The sequence below is a fragment of the Arachis hypogaea genome, chromosome 15 (assembly GCF_003086295.3).
Source record: "Arachis hypogaea cultivar Tifrunner chromosome 15, arahy.Tifrunner.gnm2.J5K5, whole genome shotgun sequence".
NCBI lineage: Eukaryota > Viridiplantae > Streptophyta > Magnoliopsida > Fabales > Fabaceae > Arachis > Arachis hypogaea.
The window spans coordinates 130,682,762-130,700,868 of NC_092050.1; the positions used below are offsets into that span (position 1 = coordinate 130,682,762).

Below are 18,107 nucleotides of genomic sequence, written 5' to 3' on the forward strand. Positions count from 1 at the left end.
ATCCATGTTTTTTGTGACATATATTCCTAGCTAGGTTTTCCGATTTGTGTAGCTTGATCTGATCTATGAATTATAGTAATCTTTTTTCCTTTTAATGTCATTTTAAATGAAAACCTGGCAAGCGATTGTTCTCATAGTATGGAAGAATTGACCGCGTTGACATGAAATCTGGTAATTTTTTTTTTATTAATTCTGTAATTTGCTAAAAAGTTTTGCTGATTGGTTATGAATGGCTCAAGTGCACCTTTTGATTTTTTGAATGTATTAGCTCTAGTGTCTTTCAAATTTCAATTTTGTTTAGGTCAAATGCAATTTTTCTTTTATTTGTATATCTTTTAATGCGGCATTCTGAATGATCAATTTCATCGGTGGTAATTGCTTGTGTCGACTAGGGAATGTGAATGATGAAGATTTTTTAATAGTAACTTTCATTAGTGAGCTGTGAAGTGAGTTTGTCACTCACAAGAAACCACATTTTGTAATTGTAAAAATATGATTGATGTTTGATCTAAACAGGCCACTGAAATCTAAGATATTGCGGCGGCGATATTTTGGATGTGGCGCGGACATATGGGTAGTTTTGTGGCTTGAATTGAAAAATAAAAATGGGTTCGGATAACCGGTTGGAAAATATATGAAAAATCACCAAAATTGTGCAATGTCTTTAGGGAAATCCTCTGGATTTTTAAGTGTTTGTTTTGACACAGGAAATTTCTCTAAGGAAAAATACGTTGAGGTTCTATCTTTTGGCTCGCCAACCTCTGCAATTTTCCTTTTTGGAAGAGAACCTTCTTGCTTGCTTGCTCTATGCATTTTCAACACTCACTTACCTCATCACCCAACATTTGACATCCATCAGAATGTAGATAGGGGAACCATCAATCAATGAATTTATTAAGCCATGCCTAGTTTCAATGCATATAGGGGATCAATGTACTATTTCTGAATTCACTTGTACTATAAGCTTGATAACCATATAAATTCAGTTTCTTTATTTAATGAAAACCTGAATGGCCTTCAATTGAGCCTGGCTATTTCTCAAATAAGGTAACTAAGTATGAATTACAGAGGCTTCTCTGCCAGCTAAGCTATATTGGAATATCTTCTCTGCTAGCTAAGGTAACTAATAAGCTATTCATGAATTCTTTGTGCCCTTGCTCCTCTCAGAATGACTGACCTTAGATCTGTGGATAATTGCTGCATGTTTACGAAGTCATAAACATTTGTTTATTTCTATTTTGTTGGCATTATTTTACTTTCAAATTTGAGTGAATTACCATAGGATTGATTAGCTGCTGTATTCTTACTTCTACCTTCTTTTTCTTAACAGGATCGAGATTCTATGCCACGATATTAATGTCCATATTCCGCATCACATATCCCCAAGAATAAATATCATGAAAAGCTGCTCCTAATGCAAATTTCGTATTGTCTTTAGAAATTATGTATAATATAACACAAGTTTTGAATGATTCACTAGTCAGCCTTTCCAATAGTCAATAATCATATATGGGAAAAGCATGTGTTAGAATTCATGACTTGTTAACTAACGAGTTTAAAAAAGCTTAGGTTAGAGTTTATTTTTGTGACAAGTTAGAATAATAATAATGATAGAAATTTAAAATAAAGGAGCATGAAATAGTAAGATCACGTGACTTGTTCTTTCTTTCTTATTACTCTTATTAGGCTTAGCTTCTGTATATAGTAGTCTATATACACTATTAATTTATTATACAGTGTGACATATAAGAAATTCATCATTTCAAGGGTCAACCAAAACCCGTTGTAGTAATTTAAGTTTAAGGAGTGGAAAGTATTTTGATGGTGTTAGTCTACTACATCAAAAGCTATTAGTCAATGTTTATAACTGCTGCTCCTCACTTCCAGAGACCCAGTTGGTATTTATCATTTATGTTAGTGATTGAAACTATAAAAAAAAATTCAGTTTTACAGAGGAAGAAGATGTAAATGTAGATGATGTAACTGCTGCTTTTGATGATTCTAAGGTACTACTTTATTTGATTAAAACATTTAATTTGCTTATCATAAGAGAGTTTTGATCTGTACAAATGTCATTAAGTTAATTCTCTTTGATTTATGTGTAGGAAAATCTAGTGACAGAGAGAAAAGAGAAACCGGTTTCAATGAATGCTTTTGAACTCATTTCAAGATCACAAAGTTTTAACTTTGACAGCTTATTTGAGTAGCAAACAGTAAGTAAAATCTAATATTTGATCTTTAATTTGATCATCTTAACAAATTTATTTATAATTTGCATGAAAACTCACTTTAAGAGAATTATTTTTTATCTATGTGATTGTAGTTGATTAGAGAAATGTTGATAATGGTTAATGAGAAATGATTAATGATGCTTAGCTTGTTTAATTATATTTTCTCAAATCAAATTATTATAGGAAGTTGTAAAGAGAGAAACACATTTTACTTCACAACATCCTCCGAACGAAATCATGTCGAAAATTGAGGAAGCTGCCAAGCCTCTTGGATTCAATGTTCGCAATAATTCAATGTAACTGCATCCTTATCTTCCTTATCTCATCCCTTGGAGGGTTCACCATTTCAGAATTGAATATCGACTCCAGAATCCAGATTTGTTCTGGTTTTGGGTTCCATAATGCTGGTACCATCTTTTTTCACTCTTCAATTTTGTCCTTACATATCTTACTACTCTTCAATTTTGGGTTCCATCATGCTGGTAGCATTATTAGAGAATGCTTGTTTATTGACCTTAATATCCTTTCTAATTCAATGATGAAGGGCTTGTCCGGTCTCCAATTTCACCAACCTTGCCACAGATAGGTTCTAGGTTGTGCCTGACTTGGGGCATCTTATGGAGTTTCCCTGAGGTTAAGACAAATTTCAACTCTTAAAATTTCATTTAATTTATCTTTTAATTGAATTTTCGGCCGTGTTATTTATTGAAAAGTTACTTATATATGTTTTATGACAGACCCGGAATCATGTGCTTGTTACCTCCCTACTAATGAGCTGGTCCATCACTCAGGTAAGTCTTTCACAATTTCTAGATGGTTATTGATTTATTTATACTTAATTATATATATATATTTCATTTCCTCTATGTTTGCTATCTCTAACTTCAAATATCATATTTGAAGTAATTGAAAGTGCTAAGAGCAAAGTAAGTTGATTACTTGGCTTCTTAACACTGATGAGTAGATTTTAATTGCTGGATGCCATAGCATAGAACTAGATAACTCATTATTCATGGGATATTAGGCTCAGTAAGATTTCTCTGCTAAAGTCAGTGAAAGTATAGGTGTAGGCTGTAGGGCATAGTGGACAAAATTTGATTTGTGCCACATACCTGTTGTGTGACATATATAGTAGTGTAATGTAATTATTTAGATATGTTGTTTTTATTTGAAATGTTAATTTATTATTTAATGGTTATAACTTATAAGCACCTGTTACATGTAACTCAAACCAGCAAGCCTTTAGGTTTGGCGCTCCATCTATTGCTTCGGGTAAATGCACCATTTTTTCTGTGTTAAAAAGGTAAAATATGTATCAGCCAATACCATTTTTTATTGTTGCAACTGCAGATAATTCACTATTCTTTCTTTGGCTTCAAGGAGGCTTTCCCATCATGGCTTTTGTGGCTAAGGTATGATTGAAGGTCCGGTTCTGCATATAGTAGAGTAACGGGTAAATCTTATTTTCCTGATATATTGGCTGAAATTCTCTACTTGCAATCTATTTTTGTTCATAACTTCTATTGAGAATATCAAGTTGATTGCAGGCGATTCTTGCATGCGCAATTGCTGCCAAGGACTATGACAAGCTCGAGTATTACAGGTTCTTTACATTGCTATTTTTAAACAAAAAAGATCCTAATCTTTGCTCAATTAAATTAGCTGCAAGACTAACAAACAATTATATTGCAGATGAGTTTGGTTTTGGGATTGGCTCTTGCATTCATTCTTGGTGCAGGATTTCCTTTTAGAGCTAAACTATTTACAGGTTTATGGCTATCTATTCATCATATCTTCAGCATTGAGAGGTTTTAATTCTATTTCAGTCAGGGAGATGCCAAGACCAACTTTCAATGTGGAGTTTGATGCTGCCAATGCAATTTGGTTATCTATTAATATTTTAGATTATTCCATCTTTAAGGGCTAAGTGTAATTTGTGACATCAGTTAATGAAGAAGATCCATGTAATATTAGGATGGTCATCTTATTTTTTTGGGTATCTTTTTATTGAGACAATGAGATATTGGTCAATAATGTTGAAAAAATTCTATTTTACCTTATTGACGGATTTTCTATCTGTATTCAGAGTTTGAAATGGTTTTCCAAGGCTCCAATTACTGACGAAAAATCTGTCGCTATTTACCGACGGAAAATCCGTCAAAAAATCTGTCTCTAATTACCGACGAAAAACCTGTCGAAAAATATGTCTTTAATTACCGACAAAAAATTCATCGGCAAACCTGTCTCTAATTACCGACGAAAAATCCGTCGAAAAGTTTGACGTTCTAAGGAAATAGAGGGGAGAATTTACCGAGGAAAAATCTGTCGGTAACTGATAAAAATATGTCAGTAAATTACCGACAGAAAAAAATCCGTCGGTAAATAATTTTCGACGAGACTTTTACAAAGGGACGTAATCCGTCGATAATTTTGTTGGTAATAAAAAATTTGTCTATAATAAAATTAAATCTGTCTGTAAATATGTCTGTATTAAACAATTTTCTAGTTGTGATTTATAATAATTTTATATATGTAAATTATAATTATATATTTATTATATTTAAAATTATTCATTTATTTCAATAATAATTAAAAAGTGTAAAAATAAAAAAAAATTTATAGACTATTTTAAATTAATTTTTATTATCTTTCAATTATTTTTTAAATGCCTAATCTAACACTTACTTGGACATCATTGCTTGCCATTCAAATTCCTAGTCACTCGTAGAGGAGTCTTATTATTAATAGTTATAATAAAAGTAAAGTATATTTTTTATTTTTAAGATTTGTAATTTTTTTAAAATATTTTTAATATTTAATTTTATTTAATTTTGTTTTTAATATTTTTTATTTATTTAATTTTGTCATTAATATTTTTTATTTTGTTCCTAATATTTCAGATAGAATTAACATCCATAGGTAATTTTGATGCAAACCGAAAACGTTAAAAACAAAATTAAATACAATTAATAAACATTAGAGATATTTTTAAAAAAAATAACAATTAATGTTAGAAATAAAAAATATACTTTACTCTTATAATAATTATTTTTTTTATTTTTTTTTTTCAATTATTATATTAGATCAATTTGGTTAAATTTGATAAATAAAAAGACTTAGATATATATATATATGTGAAGGATTATTCTTTGTATATATTACACATCATTAATATTGTAATTATACTTTATGCATGGTATTTGAATGTACACGAGATTTCAGTTGAAGTTTTACAAGATATCACTCTCTTAATATATACACAATTGTCATCTCTACGTATATCTGGGTATAAGAGTAAGCCTCAAGTTAAACCACATTTGTTTATATATTTCAGCTTTTTTTTTTCTTTTTTTTTTTAATAATTCCGATATATATTATTGGAATAGTCTACTCTTGTCACATATGAACGAGGGACATGATTAACTCATAAATAAGGACTCATTAGAAAAGCGCAGTGGGCACCAGCCATAAACAAGACAAATAAAGCATCAAGGAACACACAAAAGCAAAAGCTAATACACCGAACTATACATATCAAACATCTAAAAAAGGGAAATAAACTCAAGCAGCTGCTAAAGATATGAAAAACCGGGATACACTGTTTGATGCATGAATATAATATATGATATATAAAACATATTCCTAAAAGTCTAAAAGGATTAAAGCCTATAAAGGGACCTATATTAGAAGGGGTCGCCTCATTTTGCCACACCTTGTATGTGCCTGTCATAGCAACAAAGATTCAAAGAACAAACAGAGTCTAAGTCTAGACACACCCATCACCTATCATTAGTTTATGGACCATGGCTACGCTAACTTGAGCCTTGTCCATTTCTTGGGTTGCACTTAAAGCTGCACGGTTTGCATGCCATTTTATATCTGGCTAGTCACAATTATATGTTTCAAAAGGCATATATTTTTTAATATGTTAATTTTTTCCTTAAATATACATACACTAGTAATATTATTTGAAAATTAAAAGGTATGTATTAATTTAATATTTAATATATTCAAAACATGAAAATAAGAGTTTAAAATATCAATTCGAAATGCTCATACCAAAAGTTAGAGGAAGGTATAAAATAAATGGTAATAACAAGTACAATATATTATTACATCAATCATGTTAGGTGTACATTAAAATTAGTCATTAGGATAGAATAATACACAATAAAATATAAAAATATACATTAAAAATAAATTAAACTATCAAATATACATGATAACTGATTTTAGTATACAAATAATATTTATGATATTATAAATGTTTAAATCACCAAATTGTTAGACACGTGTATAATAAACATTAGAAAATACTAGGGCAATATTCTTAGTCGAAAATAAAATTGAGCGTTAATTAGTGTTGATTCGAATATAAAATAAATTATCAAAAGATATTAATCACATAATATTTTGTAAACAATTTAGTAGTCCTACTAGAGAATAATTTTTTTTTTCTTAAAATTATGAAAACAATATCTGTATGTCACAATTATGGTTTTAAAAATCGGATCGAACTTATTACTTTAGATGGAATCATTGAAAATCAATCACTAAAAATAAAAATCAGTTGGTAACGAATCGATTAAAAAATTAGAAAATCAGTCAAAAACTCGTTACAGTTTTTTAATAATTAATTAGTTTAAAATGATAAACACAAAAAAACACTTTTATCTAAAAAAATATATATTATATACATAATTATATTATTTAATTACCTCTAGCTCAACTCTGATTAAACTTTGGTTGAATTTTTTAATTTTTGAATATCTAACTCTACTAGTTTAATATTGATATGATTTTTAAAACCTTTGTCACAATACATATATAAAAGATAAAGATAAAGATGAATATAATTTATTAGAGAATTAGTTTTTTTATCAAATAATTAGTCACTAAAATAATAAATAAACAAAAATAAAAAAGCAATATTAACTAATTATTAACTAAAAAAATTAAGTCTCAACCTTTTTCTAAATAAATATTTCCACTCTCACTTGACCCCACAATCACTTTCACCAACTCCGATCCATACGCTCTTGCAAACATGCGCACTACATCAATAACGATTCCTTGCCCTTTACTACACACACATTCAGTTTCAGACTCCTCAAATGAGAGTAGTCACTGACACAAACACACCCAAGTGAGAAAGACATTATATTGTTGCACAATGCAAGGGGCATCATGGCGTATTACCTTAGCTTGGTAGTAGTGTACTGTGCATGCAATCAGCACCATCCCATCATCAGAAACAATAACAACCTTGGAATTCTTCGCTTTTCTTGCAAACTATATTATTAGTAAAGCTACTTTCTCCCATAACGGGTTCCCTTTAATAACATTCGTGTCTCCAGTGCCTTACATATTCCCTTGTCACGCACTTTATGATCAGTGCCAACCTTCACGTCTTTTTATGTTGGAAAAACAACATGGGCGTGACCAAGACAATGAACATATAATCATTGAGGAATTTTTACCATATATATTATTTAGGGTAAAATACATATTTAAACTAAATAGAGCCAAAAATTATACAATTCACCTAAAAAAAATATTACATGGATCTCTCAATAGGACGTTTTTATATAAATCGAATGAGCCTAATTCGAATTATCCATTCCAATACTAATTCGAATCAGGTCAATTCGAATTACTAGAGAAATATCCAAATCGAATCTAACCAATTTAATTTATGCACGCATGAAATGTCCTATTAAATCGAATCACATTGATTCGACTTATACATGCAACTAACGTGCCTAGTAATTTGAAACAACATGTTTCAATTTACACCTTGTAGTGTCCTTATATAATTTGAATTTGACTGATTTGAATTACCAAGAACATATATAGATCAAACAAAGTAAATTCGATTTACTATGATGCCAACGTATATAGATGTGAACGTGAATTCCTGCCATGAGAGTGAAACACAATGGCTAGTGGGGATAGTTTTTTAGTGTTTGTGCACTATAAAGGGTCGATTAAGAAAAAAACACGCTTTGGAATTAAGTTTACTGATAAGGATCTCCTCAGTATTTTTCTGAAACCTACAACGAGCTTTGCTGAGTTCCTGAATTCTATAATCCAAAAACTAGGGGTTGCAAGACATGATACGGGTTGAGAAGTTATTCTATCGAATTCCGATTTCAGTTTTGCGACATGATATGAAATATGATTCTTTTGTCATAGAGAGTGACGAGAATTTGGAGGTTCTGTTCTATTGTCATTGGAAGTTTCTCGAGGTCAGGACCCCTAAGCTGTTGGCCAAGCTTGTAGATGTGGTCTCCAACTCAGAAAGTTCGAACCGAAATCTCCAAGCTCCAACAACGGCAGCCTATTCTAGTTCGAGGCCTGTTGGTGCCTCTTCATCTGTGTCTATGATTGCATCTGAGGCAATGGTGGTAGCCTCCCCGTCCTTCATAGTTGATCTAAATCGCAGTGGTGACGGAAAAGTTGATATTACTGATACGGCGCCGGTTTCATTACAGGATGGACCTCCTGGTCCTTCGCACCTGAGGCCTGATGTCGAATTATATAAGGACAATACGAGGTGTAAATCAAAACAAGTTGTTTCGAATTACTAGGCACGTCAGTTGCATGCATAATTTGAATCAATGTGATTCGATTTAATAGGACAATTCATGCATGCATAAATCGAATTGGTTAGATTCGATTTGCATATTTCTCTAGTAATTCGAATTGACCTTATTCGAATTAGTGTTGGAATGGATAATTCGAATGGGGCTCATTCGATTTATATAAAAACATCCTATTGAGAGATCCATATAACGTTTTTTCTTTTGGGTGAATTGTGTAATTTTGGGCTCCATTTAGTTTCAATATGCATTTTACCCTATTATTTACAACATCATCACATATACTAGTGGCTGGTATGTGCTTAATTAATTGCTACTATTCCAGATTTTCTAACTATTAATTATATGATTTTTAAATTTTATATATATATATATATATATATATATATATATATATATATATATAGAGAGAGAGAGAGAGAATAAGTTATCATTTTTACCCAAAGTTATATACGTTGACAAATCTATCTACGAAAAAAAATAAAATTGAAATGGTATATATAAAAGATAGATTCCGTGTAACAAAATTCTCTAAGTACTAAAAACAACTCAAAATTCTCAAATTACATTTTTTCAACCCTAATTAACCTCACTCCTTATTTCTCTAATCCCCAATTCAAGTACAAACAATACAAATTCATTTTTCCTAATGTCACAGATAAAATAAAGTTAAAGACTAATAAAAACTAATCTAACTACAATACATTCCTCATGAAAGACTTCAACAAATCAAGAAAGACTTCAACAACCCAATCGCCTTCTCCTCATGGAAGATCATCACTGACTATTGCCACCATTGAAAACACTACAACATTTTCAGTAGATAGCGGCGGTTCTGGACCCATATTACCGCCGCTAAACATTTTGTGGTGGCTAAGTATAACCGCTCCAAAATAAGCCGCAGGTAAACAATTAGCAACGGTTTCTATTAACCGCCGCAAAATCAGCATTCAATTTTGCAGCGATTATATCTACTGCCATAATTGGAAACATAAATGCCTTTCATTTTAGCGTCGGTTTGTAATTGCTGCAATATAAACATAATTAAAAAAGATATTTTTTCTGTTTTTTATTATTTAATGTCAATATCAATATGCTTGTTTCCTTTATTTCGTTTCTTTTTTATTAGTTTAATTTAATAGAAATTAATTAAAATTAAGAACTTTTAATTAAATTAAAAAATAAAATGTTATAAGAAAAAGAAATATATATATAACAAAATTGTCACAAGCGCATCATTCTTTATAAACTAAAATTAGGTCATGTCAGAAAAATAAACATTAAACACTAAAACAAATTAAATTCTATAGTATCTATTTCAGTTTACTTAAACTCATTATTTTTGTTGCATGTCATGATTGTCAAAAGAAGATGGTCTTGTGCGCAATGAAGTCGGTGCACTCTCCAAAGAATCCAGCTCTGCAACAACGTCCGGTGGCAAATTGTCTCATTGCTGTTGAATTAGATATCTCAAAAGATTCTCCATTATTTATCTCTTCGCCTTCTCTTCTGCTGCCTCAACCTTTAATTCTGCAATCGTTCTATGATACTCTTCAATTTGCACACCAAAGTCCAACAATTGTGCAGTAGCATTACCAAAAAGTTGGGTGGGATATGGTCCAACACCTAAACCACGAACTCGTCCTGGGTGCTCCTTAACAAAAACCTATGCAAGCAAATTATTTTGTGAAAGCTACTTCGAGGATTCATCTTGGCTCTCAATATTCGTAATTACTTCCTACAAATATACTAGAATTGGGGTTATAATAGTTTTAAGTTTAGCATGATGAATACAAAAAGAGAAGTAAAAAATTTTAAAACATTACTTACACTAACAACACGCGCATCATCATGGATATCCGAGCCATTCTTTTTTTGTGAACCGTGGTCCATAACTCTCCTCTACTAATGCGCTTTTCTCGTAGTTGCTCCTATAACATTGATGTCGACACAGTCATGTAAATAACAACACTATATTTAGGAAATGATGCAAAATCTGAAACACAATCTATTTATTACCTCTTCGTCTTCTCGTCTTGCCAATGTTTTGGAACTCCTAGTATGTGTGTAAACTTGCTTCGAACGATTTAAAGCATTTTGTTTACACTTTTTCTATCAACAACGAAATAATTACAAATGAGACTGGGATGAATTAATAAAATATAAAGAGTCTTTTACGTACCCATATATGGTTTAGGGGAAAGAAATACAAAATACTATTTGTTACCTTTGTTTCTTCCTTCAAGCGATATTCAAAGAATAATTTCCAGTGATTTGCATCTATTCTTGATAGGTGACGCTTAACATTTTTCTCAAGAGTCTTTATTCATTGTAAAACTTATGATACAAGTTGTGTCTTGTATCCTTTCAGTTCTTTCCTATCCTTTGCAAAATTTTTCACTTTATTTTTTCTTCGGCGTCGTCCTCATATTGAAAGACCTGCTACAATTATTTCCATTGTCAGTAACCAAAATCAATGAATAGAGATAAGACTATGGTAATGTGAAGAATATCAATAATTAAAAATAAAATCTACTTTAAAATTAAAAAATATAACAATATATGAATCTAGAAAGCATTATTACATATAAGATAGAAATTCTAACTTAAACATGTGAAACACAAAATATGAAAATTTAACTAGCAATACAAAATATCCATTGCAAAGTTTTTACCCAAAAAAAATTGATAACTGAATTGCCTTAATATATCAAAACTAAAAGGATTACCTTAACCATGTTGTATGCATATTCCTTGGTTGTCTTGTTCACTGTCTTCCAACTCTTTTCACAAATGGAAAACTGAAAATAATCAGCACCCAAACTCCCAAAAAAATCACTTAATAATCCAGCCACCTGATCAACCGGTTGCAACTCTTTGTTAAACAGAAGTATGATCTTTCTATTTGGAGGAAGTGCTATAGCCCCCTTGATGCTCCGACTCGTCCCTTTTGTCACGTCGTCCTCTAAGAAATAAAAAAAATATTGCAAGATAATCGTTACACAAAAGGGAAATAGAATTAAAGGATTTTAAAAATCAATAATAACAATAATAGGGGAAAAAAGTTTACCAATGATAGTAACATTCCAATTATCTGTATCTTTGCGTTAGTTGTCGTGGTTCTGACCTTCGGCTTCTTGAAAATCAACCAAGTTGTCAATGTGGTCATTAAACGACTCAACTTCATTCGCCTCCTGTAATACCCTACCACGCAAAGCCTTACGCTATAGTCATAAATTAGAGGTGGTGAGGTATTACGACACCTAAACAGAAAAGTTCATACATAGTATTTGAAGAAATATAATTTAACTAGGAGCTTGTGAAGGAAGGATAAAATAAAAGCAATAAATCGTCATCACACACGTAGCGATATATATAGGATTCAAAAGGAGATACATAGCAAATACTAGTCTCGACCTGCGAAGAAAAGGCCGGCTAGAAAGTATTACAATCCAAAAGTATAACCAAATACAACCCTGTTTCTCCAAAAGGAAACCTCTAAGAGGGATATACAAATGCATATAAAAAAGTGGAGAAATAAACATTACTAAGCACAAAATACAAAATAGGAAAGGAGTCTTCGCTATCCAAGAGAATCCAGTACGCTTAGCAAGGTGCATCACGCCTTGTATTTGAAAAACAACAAAATCCGCAATGGGTGAGAACCCGAAGGTTCCCAATAAGGTAACAGTTCCAAAAAGAGACGATGTAAAAGTTGCACGAACCCGCTAGGCATTCCTAAACTCCAATCAAACGAGATTCAGTGGTCTATATTCTTAGTTCTCCTCCACACATCTCAGCATTTTACTCTTTTCAACATCACAGCCAATCAGTATATGGTTCATCAATTTATTCAGCAGTAGCAAACACAAGTAATAGGGTGCAAACACAATCAAGAGCAATTACAACATATATAGAAATTAGCAATTAAACAGAGATATTCACTTAGAAAAACCAAACACAAGATGCACACTCAAGCAATTGCATAAAGATGCATATGATGCATGCTTGTCCTACTAGCCATGAGCTCACGCGTCGGTTATGTTGCCAAACCTGACTCGAGTAAGCAGGATTAACCAAATGTCCTTACTCGTAGGTTCCATAAAAGCAAGCAGGATTCACCAAATTGTCCTTGCCCAGAACGTTCTCGGATCAATATGCAAGCGAGATTTACCACCATCCTTGCCAATTACATTAGTCCACGAGTAAGCGTGATTAACCAACCGTCTTTATCGGGCACCTCGAACAAGCGGGATTAACCACCGTCCTTGTTCGGAATGAATATCAATCAATGCAGAAGCAAAATTTACCACTGTCGTTGCCATTTCAGTATTTCAAATCTCAATCAGTTATCATTAATGTCTTTAATAAATTTTTTATTCAATAGGTTCATTAACCACAAGCTTTCATCAATTATCATTAACTTCGATCCTTCAATCCACAATCTCATTCAATTTGTCAATTTAATCCATTCAATATGCTCACACTCATTCAGAGCCTAAAAACTAGTTATTATACCTTATTCAAGGGTTACAAGGGTTTACAAGCTTGTTAGAAAAGCTAACCAGTAAAAAATAGAGACTTTTTATGAAAATAGGACCTGTGCATACGCATTACCCCTCATACGTACGTACAACTTGAAAATCTCCCTTGGCGTGCGTACGCACACCGTCGTACTTACACACAAGTCTTTACAGTCCACAGGCCAAAATTCTTGTTTTTCTGCAACATCTCAGATTTCAGTTTAAAATATCAATTTTCAATTGTTCATAACTTCATCTACAACATTTTGTTTTCCTTAATTCTTAAACCAATTTAAATCTCTCATCATTATCTTTAATTTAAGATAAGTTTCATCAAATTCCGAACTCCGAATGCCAAGTTATGGCCCGTCGAAGTTAGTCAAAAATCTATTTTTACCAAAAATCTGCATGATGTTATTTTTACAAAAACTCCAATTTACCTCATTCTAACCCATCACAAACCACTTCTAAATACCATCAATACTCATTTATCAATATTCAATCACTTGCTAACCAATCAAGCCTAATCAACCCAATTTCAACTCATATAGCATAAATCATCAAAATATACATTCATAACAATAACCACAACTCATCAATTATCTATCCAAACTTATTATTTCAACCACAATTCAGAACATGGCACTTACACCACTTACCGTAACTTACCAAATAGGGGATACTTCACCCTATCACAGTCTCCGACCCAATTTTCATATCAAAATCTCAATAGGCAATCAATTACAACATCTATTCAATCACAATTATATTCAAACTCAATTATACTCATTTTGAAAATTCACAATATTTCTCAACAATTAATCAATCATCAACCAACCAATTCTATTCAAACCTATCCTAAAGCATTTAACCTAGGTTTTCACATACTTTACATAATGTCTACCCAGAACCAAAACCCGTACCTTATTGACGGCAATTTTTCTAACACTTAAATTTTCTTTCCAACCAGACTCAAGCCTCAACCGACTCCTCCAAGCCTCCACCAATCGTTTCGCAACCACACCATGTACTCCAACTGCACCAATTTAACCAAACAAGCCAAGCTAATCCATATAATCTAATCACATACAAATTTCATAATGTTCACACTAGGTTCTTAACCCAAATTTCGGAAAAACAAAGGAAACAATTTTTCTTACCTTATTTCATGTAACCTCAGGTCAAAACCTCTCTAGACCTCAAAATTGAGCTTCTCCTAAACATCAAAATCACAAAAATCTCAACATTACATACCCAAAACTCGAATTCAGAAGAGAAATGAAAAATGGGGCAATAATTTTGAAATTTCTTACCACAATAGTTAGATAGAATCGAAGAACATGACAAGGTGGTCGCGTGGCCACAAACGAATCTTTGATCGGAGCTACAGATTGAAAGTTATATGGACTTGAAAATTTGAGTGAATAGTGGCTTAGGGTTTTTGTTCTTCCTCTCTTCTCTCTGTGTGCCTCTCTTTCAAATGAGGGGTATGTGTGTTGAATTATTGCTAAGTGAGAGGGGTTTTGTGCCTTGGGTTTGGGCTTTAGGCCAACATGGGCCCATTTTGTGATTTTTGGTCTTTTGGTCCTATCTCGGGCCAAAATTTTTAAAATAAGTGTTCTGGTTTCTATCCTAAACCTTTCTCTCATCATTTTTATAGTTTTAGTTTATTTATTATGTAACTGGATTTTACACCTCTAGGTCGTAATCTTTATTCCCTGAAGGTATATTGGCCACTTCATCGCGATACCGAGTCTCTGTACATTCTATGGGAGTTTGAAGGTCATCACTTCGACTTGACGGCGCCAGCAATCTATCATTGCACGGTGCACGAAATGGTTCATTAATACGGGATGCTGGAGCACTATTAGTTGAGGACAAAAATGCATGAGCTCTATCACGTGGTTGCTCACGTGACATCTGAGCTCCTCTAGACATTGTTCCAACCTTATTAAGGCAAGATGAAATCGTTTAGTATGATATTGAACAAAAAGAATTAATTTAGAATTGTAATTGAATTAATAGTTTAGAATTAATTCAGAAATCCTTAACGTCGTCCATACTCCATCCAAATTATCTGTAGTCACCCCTTGCCACTCTCCCTTCTCACCGCACCGTCACCCCTCACCGTGCCATCACCCTCACTGCGTTGTTCTCTCTGTTCGTGGCATTTTTTTTCCTTTTTGAGGGTGCGTTTGTTCTCCTTTCCGTAATTCTGTTGTCATGTCCATTCTTTTCTCCGCTATCGCGTCTCCCATCTCGTCCACTGCTCTATGCTTTGGCTTGTTGTCGCGTCCCCCCACTGCGTCATTTCTAAAGAAGTCGTTGTCCTGCCATTTAAACTTTTTGTATAAAGGCTTGCTATTTTGCGTAGGATAGATACTTGTAGCTCTATTCTTATGGAAATTAATGATCAGTCAAAACTATTAAAAAGATGGGGAATGAGGCCCCCGCAGGGAATGAGTACCTGTAAGAAATAGAGATGGAGGACAATATTCTCCCATGATGGAGAATGGGAGCGGGGATGGGGAGCAACAAGACATCTCCCGCTCCTGTCCTACCCCGTTGTCATCCCTACTTCAACCAAGCTAAATTTGTAATAACTCTCAATGATTTATATACACTATTTTAATAATCATAAATAGTTGAAGTCTTAAACGATTTATTGATGTATCCTACTCCAAGATAAATCGTGATGACTTCTTATAATTAACTATAAAAACATCAACGTTGCTATCTGCAACGATTGAAAAATAAAATTAAGACAAAATCGTAATCATTTTTGCTTTAAGGTATTTGTTTAATTGATGCATGAGCATCTTGTACCTATTTTTTCTTGGTTTTTTAGTCGTTTTTAATTAGAATTTATTAAATTTATATTATCTGTAGTCACCCCTCGCCACTCTCCCTTCTCACCGCATTGTCACCCCTCATCGTGCCATCACCCTCATTGCGTTGTTCTCTCTGTTCGCAGCATTTTTTTCCTTTTTGAGGGTGTGTTTGTTCTCCTTTTCGCAACTTTGTCGTCGTATCCATTCTTTTCTCCGCTGTCGCGTCTCCCACCTCATCCACTGCTCTGTGTTCTGACTTGTTGGCGTGTCCTCCCACTGCGTCATTTCGAAAGAAGTCGTTGTCTTTCCATTTATACTTTTTTGTATAAAGGCTTGCTATCTTTGTATATATAGGATGGATACTTATAGCTCTATTCTTATGAAAATTAATGATCTGTCAAAACTATTAAAGAGATGGGGAATAGGGTCCCACAGGGAATGAGTCCCTGTAAGAAATAGAGATGAAGGACAATATTCTCCCATGATGGCGAACGGGAGCCGGGATAGGGAGCAAGAAGACATCTCTCGCCCCTGCCCTGCCCCGTTGTCATCCATACTTCAACCAAGCTAAATTTGTAATAACTCCTAACGATTTATATACACTATTTTAATAATCGTAAATAGTTGAAGTCTTAAATGATTTACTGATGTATCCTGCTTGAAGATAAATCGTGATCATTTTTATAATTAACTATAAAAACATCAACGTTGCTATCTGCAATGATTGAAAAATAAAATTGAGACAAAATCGTAATCATTTTTGCTTTAAGATATTTGTTTAATTGATGCGTGAGAATCTTGTAACTATTTTCTCTTGGTTTTTTAGTCATTTTTAGTTAGAATTTATTAAGTTTTATATTATTTTAATACAAAAATTCTTTTTGGATGCTACTTTGAGTGTTTTAGTATTTTTATTTATTTCAGGTGAGATTCGGAGCAATTTAGCAGAGATTTGTGCTAAAAGGAGAAGATTTGAGGCTACCTCTCTGGGCGTTTAGCGCCAGCAAGCCTTGCAAAATAGGAAGCTTTCTGCCTCTTTGGGCGCTAAATGCCCAACTAGCGTTTAGCACCAGGCAATCCGAATTGAAGCTTCATCAATGAAGTATCTTTGAGTGGATTTTTAGCTTTTATTAGTTATCTTTTATTTTATCTTTGTAATTTTTATTTACAAACAATATCTTTTAGTTTTAGGATTTATTATTTTATTTTATTTTCAAATCAAAATAAGGTTAGATATAAAAGGAAAAAGATTCACCCTTTGGGGGGGGTCTTCTCTCTTCCGCACTTTCACACTTTTCAGAACCCTTATTTTCTTTGTAAGTCACGAGCCACTAAACCTCCTTGGTTAAGGTTAGGAGCTCTGTTTATTTCTATGGATTAAGACTATTGCTTTTCTATTTTAATTAATGTATCGATTTAGTTTCAAGGATTACTTTCGTTCTTCATTTTATGAATCTCGGTAGAACGAAAGTATGACCCTTATTCTATATGCGTTCTTGTGATCCTTAGAAGAGGTCTCTCACCTGAACAACAGCTTGAAAGTAAATTCCTCCTAAACTGCTAATTACTTGAACTAATCGGGATATGTGACATATAATCCTCTTAGCTTTGGGTAATTAGGGTTTTTGTGGCGATAAACTAGATTTAAACTTAACCCTCTAATCGGAATCAAGTGACCAAGGCATTGGCGGTTGATGAAGGTTAGAGGAGACTAAATCACTAAGACATTAGGGTTTAGTCACTCACAGTTTGCCATGAAATGAATCCTGCATGATTAAAATAGTTGGTAAGAAAACTTAATCCAAAAAGTAAACATCTGTGATACCTTAACTGTTTTCTCTTATTGATTTCTTACCAATTCTCTTATTTGCTTTCTTTACTCTTGAATTACTATTTAATGCTTTTTGAACCCACAAAACC

The 18,107-nt window shown here is 32.7% G+C and overlaps 1 protein-coding gene across 1 annotated transcript; it reads left to right on the forward strand.

Annotated features, from left to right (window-relative positions):
• Positions 1 to 4,288, forward strand: LOC112750702 (very-long-chain (3R)-3-hydroxyacyl-CoA dehydratase PASTICCINO 2A-like). Its single transcript, XM_025799515.3, has 8 exons — positions 1 to 2,006; positions 2,106 to 2,213; positions 2,415 to 2,638; positions 2,776 to 2,864; positions 2,969 to 3,022; positions 3,582 to 3,643; positions 3,779 to 3,834; positions 3,924 to 4,288. The coding sequence occupies exons 3-8, from the start codon at positions 2,509 to 2,511 to the stop codon at positions 3,980 to 3,982; spliced, it is 450 nt and encodes a 149-aa protein (XP_025655300.1). The 5' UTR covers positions 1 to 2,006; positions 2,106 to 2,213; positions 2,415 to 2,508; the 3' UTR covers positions 3,983 to 4,288.
• Positions 4,289 to 18,107: the final 13,819 nt, after the last annotated feature.

Excerpts from the sequence above, each read along its gene's own strand:
- LOC112750702 (XM_025799515.3), top strand. The coding sequence starts at position 2,509 with ATGTTCGCAATAATTCAATGTAACTGCATCCTTATCTTCCTTATCTCA. Across the intron at positions 2,865-2,968 it reads TCTTATGGAGTTTCCCTGAG|ACCCGGAATCATGTGCTTGT; the intron begins GTTAAGACAAAT and ends GTTTTATGACAG. Across the intron at positions 3,644-3,778 it reads TCATGGCTTTTGTGGCTAAG|GCGATTCTTGCATGCGCAAT; the intron begins GTATGATTGAAG and ends AGTTGATTGCAG.